The sequence below is a fragment of the Magnolia sinica genome, chromosome 10 (assembly GCF_029962835.1).
Source record: "Magnolia sinica isolate HGM2019 chromosome 10, MsV1, whole genome shotgun sequence".
Taxonomy (NCBI): domain Eukaryota; kingdom Viridiplantae; phylum Streptophyta; class Magnoliopsida; order Magnoliales; family Magnoliaceae; genus Magnolia; species Magnolia sinica.
Window position 1 is genome coordinate 19,982,775 of NC_080582.1, and position 6,937 is coordinate 19,989,711.

The following is a 6,937-nucleotide window of genomic DNA, read 5'->3' on the forward strand; positions in this document are numbered from 1 at the left end:
GCCTAATCGAGTTGAGCTTGGCCTGACTCGCTCAGACAGCAGGCTACCCCAGCTCGAGTCAGTCCATAGTAGTCACGGATTTTGTTTGGGTCTCATTTGAAAAACCATACACTCTACGCAGCCTGAAATTTTCGGTTCAAAATCCAGATGGCCCAGGCCCCACCTATCCTTGGGCCCACCCCAAACCCCTGCAATTTCCAACCGTCTACCTTTCACTGTCCTATAACATCTAGTTCCCAGACTTTCAACGTTTACATGCATCAAAACCGTCCATCACCATTGCTCTTTTTCTAAAGCCATCCAACGGCCAAGTAGCCCTTTCAATTACACGTGCACCTAAAACATTACATTGTCCACACAAAATCACTTCAAAATAAGGAATTTAAGGCTACAGATTATCACACTCACTCAACTAGCATACACACCACACTCTTTAAAGAGGCTTGGCGGGAATTCAGAAAGCATTTCAAAATGTAAATTTCCAAAGTCCCATTATGAAATGCGCGCTGAGATTCCCACCGACACCGAAACGTTACACATCGGGTGTGAAAAAGAAAATATCGTCCAGCCTATCATTCGTCGGCGAATTTCCACCGTAAACCAGCAATCCATCTTTGCCGTTGATCTGGGCCGCAGAGTAAGCACACCATCCACGTGGCCCAGGGTGGTGGCCCACATCAGCCAAGTCCTCCCATCTTTCAAATTTCAACGTCTCAGTGTCCAGCGCAAAAAATTCCGCTGAGAACATCCCAGCCCCTAGATGCCCTTGATCACTTGGATCGATTTCCCCACCGTACAGAAATATGTATTTCCCAATCCCAACCGTTGAAAACACACTCCGAGGAGTGGGCCTTTCCCCCACTGTCTCAATAAGGGCCCACTCTTCTTTGATTGGATCAAAGCAGTGTACATCATCCATCTCCTCACCAGCGAATCCATATACGACCCAGATCTTCCCACCTGAAACCGTCAGGCCTGGCCCACCTCTACCACGACATTTCTCACCTGGCCCAGGGAATCTGACCCACTCATGATCATGGACGTCATAGGCCCAAAGATCATTCAGCCGGCCGGCGACCCCACACCCACCAAACACGTACACCCGCCGGTCATCCACAGCCGTAGAATGGTAGCTCCGATTGGTGGGCCCATCTTCCCCAGATGAGATTAAGGCCCACCTATTTGTGTATGTATCAAAAGAGTAGAACTCATTGAGCTCTGTGTGATCTGCATCCCTACCACCGAAAACGTAGATGGTCCCACCAACTGCAGCCATTGTCACGCCGACACGTGGCGGTGGGACGTCGCCGGTCACATCTGCGATCGACCACGTAAGATCCTCGAGATCGAACACGTGGAGCTTGTTGTCGACTGGGACACGTGGCACGAGCTCGCCACCAAACACGTAGGCCTTTTTGCCCACGACTGTTATGGCATGGGAGCTTCTTGCTCCTGGCCCACTTCCTTTCTGGTCAAGCTGATCAGAGGGAATAAAATGGAAATATAAAAATAGAAATATAGCTGATTGGTTGGGTAAAACTGGAAAAAGAAAAAATAAATACTACAATAGATCTGCTTGATCCAGACCATCCAAATTCTGGGCTCCTGTAAGTATGAGTCATCCAGGCCATTCATCACGTGGGCCACCAATGTATGATGATTGATGAATGTGAGCAATTTGTCATTTCCTTCTACCTATCCATTTTCCGGCGTGGATTTCAAACATACATCACTGTGGGCCCCACCTAGCTTCAGCTGCAACACCTGTGATAGGCATAAAATGCCCAATTCTCTGTGGGGCCCACCATGTTGTATATGTGAAATTCACAGGTGTTTTTTTTTTTTTTTTTTTCTTTGTTCTTGATTCTATGACCATTTACAAAAAGCCAGATTCACAACTTTGGTGAGTCGCTACATGGAACAATGGGGATGTGATGCCAACCTGTGTGGGGCCCACCAACGTGTGTATCATTCATCTAAACCGTAAATCTGGGGTAACTCACTAGGATGAAGTTAGGATGCAGAAATCAATCTGATCCAATACTCAAGCAGCCTACACCGAGTGAACTTCGAGGTATTTTGTTCCCACCGGAATGGCCTGCTGGAGATTTTAATCAGTCTATTCTTTCGTATGCTTCAAATAAGGGCTTTCACCTGATGGACGGAGTGGATTTATATATATAACACGGTGGGGCCCAAGGAATTTGGGTGTTTTACATGCGATGTACAATGAATTCAACCGTCCATTAACAAGAGTTATTTCTGATAGTTTTGGAAAATTATCCCTCAGGGTTGACTTTAATTGATCCACCCCATCCATCAAGAGATACAGTGGCAAAATCACACCGACCAGATCATCCTAACCTATAAAACACATGGTCCAGATCATCTACAACATCCTGTATTGATTTGGACCTTTCCATTGCACGTTCCTTCCTTGGATTTGATTTTGATGGACAATCCTAACAATCCAACTCATTACCTATGAGACTGTTCTAACATGAAAAACCCAGCAAGGAATGGTCAAGATTGTCCAATCAGTTTGGAGAAAGCTGAATAAAACTAATCTAAATCGTTAATTTGAACATGGCAATGATCATGTTAAACTTCTACAAACAGCCCCATCTTTCCCGCCAACATATGATGTGTGTAAAGCATCTGAGCCGGGCAGAAGGTGGGCCAACACCATGAAGATCACCAGCGAAAAGCTACACCTTCCAGATAACCGATGGGGTGACTCAACGTTTAAGTGTGGCCAACCTGATGAATGGATCCTCCTGATTTTCAATGCAGGTAATCTTTATGGTGTGACCCACTTTTTGCACGGCTCTGATGTCCTACGCACATGACACATCTCATTTACAGCCAGGATTGATCACATACAGCAATAGTAGTACTAGGGGTGTACACGAACCGAACTAGCTCGGTTAGCTGGCTTGACACGACTCGAAAAAGCTCGATTTGACTCCGTTCGAAGCTGAGTCCGAGCAGAGTCGAGCTGATTTTTTGAGCTCGAACCCCAGCTCGACTCGGATCTCGAATCGAATCAGATCAATGACTCAGTTACTTTGCTATTGAAGTTGCTCACTAAGTGTTTGAAGAAATAACTCAACCAAGTGTGGTTGTGGTAAGGAAGGAATGTACATTAAACAAATACCTTTTTTTTTTTTTCTTGGTTTTTATATTGCTTAGAAGGCGTTTAATAAAATACGTGTAAAACCATCGCTTCTGTTTTACATGTAGTGGGATTTTGAAGTTGCAGTCTAAGTGTTTGCGAAAATGCCTCAACGGCGATCTTGGCTCGAACTCAGCCCAAGCTTCTAACCAAATTGAGTCGAGCTGGCCAGTCAGGCTCGGGGACTAAGCTGAGTCGAGTTCAAGCTGAGGTCAGCTAGTGGCTGAGCCAAGTCGAGCTGAGGCCAGCTCGACTTAGTTCGACTAGATGTACACCCCTAAACAATACCCAACTTGTGGAAGTGCACCATCTTTCCGCTAACATGCCATTTATGTAGGACATCAGTACCATGGAAAAGGTAGGCCCCATCATGAAGATCACTTACCACAAGAATCAGACCTTCCTTCCGTCAGGTGGGCAACAAATTTGTAATCAATGGACAACCGATCGTATGACACAACAAAGCAACATATATGTGTGGTCCATTCATTTAGCCGATCAACCTGATTTTTTGTAAGGGTGATCATCATGGTGGGATCTACTCATTCTACGGCACTGATTGGCTAAAAAATGGCAAATTGGGGGAAAAGATGGCACTATACTACAAGTTACAGTGCCCCTGCCTGCGTTCTCATCTCTTTATTTCAACTAGGGCTGTCAAAGGGCCGGGCCTGGGGTAGGTCTCAGCCCAGATTTAGACCTGCTTCGGGCCGGGCGGTCGGTCCCGTCTGATTCAAAATTCTGATTTCTCAGGCCCGAGCCCGGCCTATTGATGGCCTTATTTCAATACAATATATTTAAATAAACATACAGAAACAGAGAAAAAGACAGAACTTTGATACTCCGGCAGAGTGTGATTGATGATACGCGTGCACTTAGAACTTGTATTCTTATCACATAATTCATTCAAATTGAACTATTCTAATTATGGTTCCCATCTTAGATGTATCATGAACCAAAAATTACACTATTTGATTATCTGGCTATAGAAAAGCTGGACATTTAATGGACGGTTAAAAATGAACAAAATCCAACGGTCTTGTTTCCAAAATCAAGTGGCCACGAATCAGATGTTAGGATTAATCAAGCAATACGATATTAGGACTGTGAATTTAAAACACACTGGATTCCACAACTGAATCTGTTTAACTTGATTTAACTTATGCCATGTAAACATGTTTCTGAGCGCCTGTGTATCAAGTGCTATACGGAATATTATAGAACTTGAGAAAAAAAAAGAAGCCGGTTCCTCAAAAAAATGCTAGAGATTTCGTGCAACTAGCTTCATTTGGGGCCCACCGTACTGTGTGTATGAAATCCAATCCGTCAAAAAGTATCACCCCACCATGAAAATCGAAACCCACAAAAATCAGCCCGATCCAATTATCAGGTGGGCCATCAGATGAATTTATAGGTTTTGGATGGTTCCATTTTTTTCCGTTGGGTGGCCCATCTGATGATTGGAATCTCTGTTTTTTAAACCCTTATACTATCATGACAGGGAAACGTTTCTGGACGGGTTGGATGCTATAAATACACTACAGTGGACCCCACACGCAGTTAGTTCCCATCTCCAACAGTGGTAGAGGAACTACCTCAAAAAAAAGGAAAAATCCCATGAATTTCCTTAAAGCCCCTATCCCTTAAATATACGAAATTTATAAGAACACCATCCTGATTTCCGAGTATGATCCGAAACCCCCTCGAAAGTAACCCGGTCCTTCTTTAACGTAGGACTAAAATCGAAAAAGAAACATCTCGCGGGGGTGTTTTACAAAATTCAGAAAAAAGAGGATGTATTTGGTAAATTTTGAAAGAGAGAGGAGAGGACAGACCTTGATCCATTTTCCTTGAGAGAGAGCCATTGATTCCTGCAATCCTTTGTCTGCTGCTGTTTGCTGAAGCTTTTATAGTGGGTTTATATAGGACGGATTTAAAGTTCACTTGCTGAGCTGACTCCCACAAATACCCACCGATGCCGACGAAATTACCATGGTGCCACTGATTGAGTGATTTCCACTGCGAGGACGCAGATTGCATCCTTGCATACCTAAGCTCTGTGGGGTCCACTGTATCTATATGTTATATCCAATCCGTTAATCAGTTCATCCAACTCATTTTAGTTCATGTAACTAAATACGAAGAATTTTAAATCTCAAGTGAACCACACCGTAGAAAACAATTGCTAATTGAACGCTCACCATTAAAAACTTCTTGGGGTCCACGAAATGTTTTGGAGGAAGGCAAAATTTATATTTTCCCTTCATATAGGTTTGATTTACCTTATGAACGGGTTGGATGTGAAATACACATTACGCAAATGTTACAACGGTCGGCATCATTTTCTCCCATGTTTCCTATGATGTATTTCACTTTGAGAATTAGATCTGCCTCACGTTTGGTTCCATGTCTTAAAATGATATGGAAAGATATATGAACGGAGTAGATACAGCACATACATCACGGTAGCCCCACATAGCTTAGGGGTGCAAGAATATTCCTCCAGCCGCGGGCTGCATGCAATCTGCGTGGGAGAGTACGATGGGGCACGCTCACGCACACGTGGCTTCCATTTATGCAATAAAAAACTTCCAAGTTGCGGACCCCACTATGGATGGGAAGTGTACAATAAATATGGACGGATCAGATGGTCCGCACACTCACCAGGTCTGCAAGTGGTGGCGCGTGTAAAGGTCGGTGTGCGGGCTAACCAACCTGAAGAGCTTTCCATCTTAACCATCCTTGCTCTTGCTCGGGTGGTAGACTCTCGGGAGTTTCAACACCTGGTCAAGGGTTCGAGTCAAACACTTAGCTCGACTCAGCTCCGCCACTAGCTGAACCAGCTCGAACTCAGCTTGGCTCGGTTCTCAAGTCTGATTAGCAGATCAAGCTAGTTTGAGTTGAGATCAAGTCAAGTTCGAGTTAAGTTTGTCAGTGCAACATTTTTACAAACATATGAACTGCACCTTCAAAATCTCATTGTATGTAAAACATCAACAATGGTTTTACAGGTATTTTATCAAACACCTTCCAAGCAAGAAAAAAAAAGTATTTGTTTCATATACATATTTTCTTTGCCACCGGCCACACTTTGTTGAGTCATTTTATCAAACACTTGGTGAGCAACATCAATATCAAAGTAACCAAGTCACTGAATTGGTTCTTATTACATAATATTGATTTTATAAAATATATTTTAAATAAAATAAAATATAATATATATTAAAACATGTTTGTAAAAAACATTTTATGGGGTTTTCTGAATAGTCCCACATGGGAAAGGGAAGAGAAGATTTAGAGGTTTAAATGAAAAGTGTGGAGTACCTTATTATTTGCCCACATAGTCCATAAACTATAGACCTTGCCGTGTGCGCGCTCAAGCTCGGTCATGGTCACGGGCTCAGTGTGAGAGCGTGAGCATGTGAGACAGTATGACTGTAAAGGCACTAGTGGCGCAGTGTTACTGTTGTGCCATTAGTGCAAAAACTATGCTGTAACTGCTGCATGGCTAGCTGCTGTCTCACAATAGTCAGCATGCAGCAGTGGTTATGGCTCATGCACAACAGTAAAAAACAGCCATAAATGGCTAGTTTTCTCCAACAGCTAGAAAACGGTCAATGAGATTTATTTCCCTAGACCATAACCCTCAGTCACCATAGCCTATATAAACAGGGCCTGGATGAGTTTCCAAACCATCACTCAACCCACTCCAGCAAACCCAAACAAACTGAGATAGTCACTCCTCTCATATACTCCAGTGAC

General features: G+C 43.5%; 1 protein-coding gene across 1 annotated transcript; it reads right to left on the reverse strand.

Moving 5' to 3' along the window:
• Positions 1–256: 256 nt before the first annotated feature.
• Positions 257–5,091, reverse strand: LOC131258135 (nitrile-specifier protein 5). The gene is made up of 2 exons (XM_058259243.1): positions 5,011–5,091; positions 257–1,477 (listed from the first exon to the last, which is right to left on the reverse strand). Exons 1-2 carry the CDS (start codon positions 5,038–5,040, stop codon positions 533–535), a joined length of 975 nt encoding a protein of 324 aa, XP_058115226.1. The 5' UTR covers positions 5,041–5,091; the 3' UTR covers positions 257–532.
• Between the last annotated feature and the right edge of the window lie 1,846 nt (positions 5,092–6,937).

What these genes read in the sequence shown, in the direction of transcription:
- LOC131258135 (XM_058259243.1), bottom strand. Translation starts at nt 5,040, where the DNA reads ATGGCTCTCTCTCAAGGAAAATGGATCAAG. An exon ending in CTCAAGGAAAATGGATCAAG is followed by an intron (nt 1,478 to 5,010) that starts GTCTGTCCTCTC and finishes CCCTCTGATCAG; the next exon opens with CTTGACCAGAAAGGAAGTGG.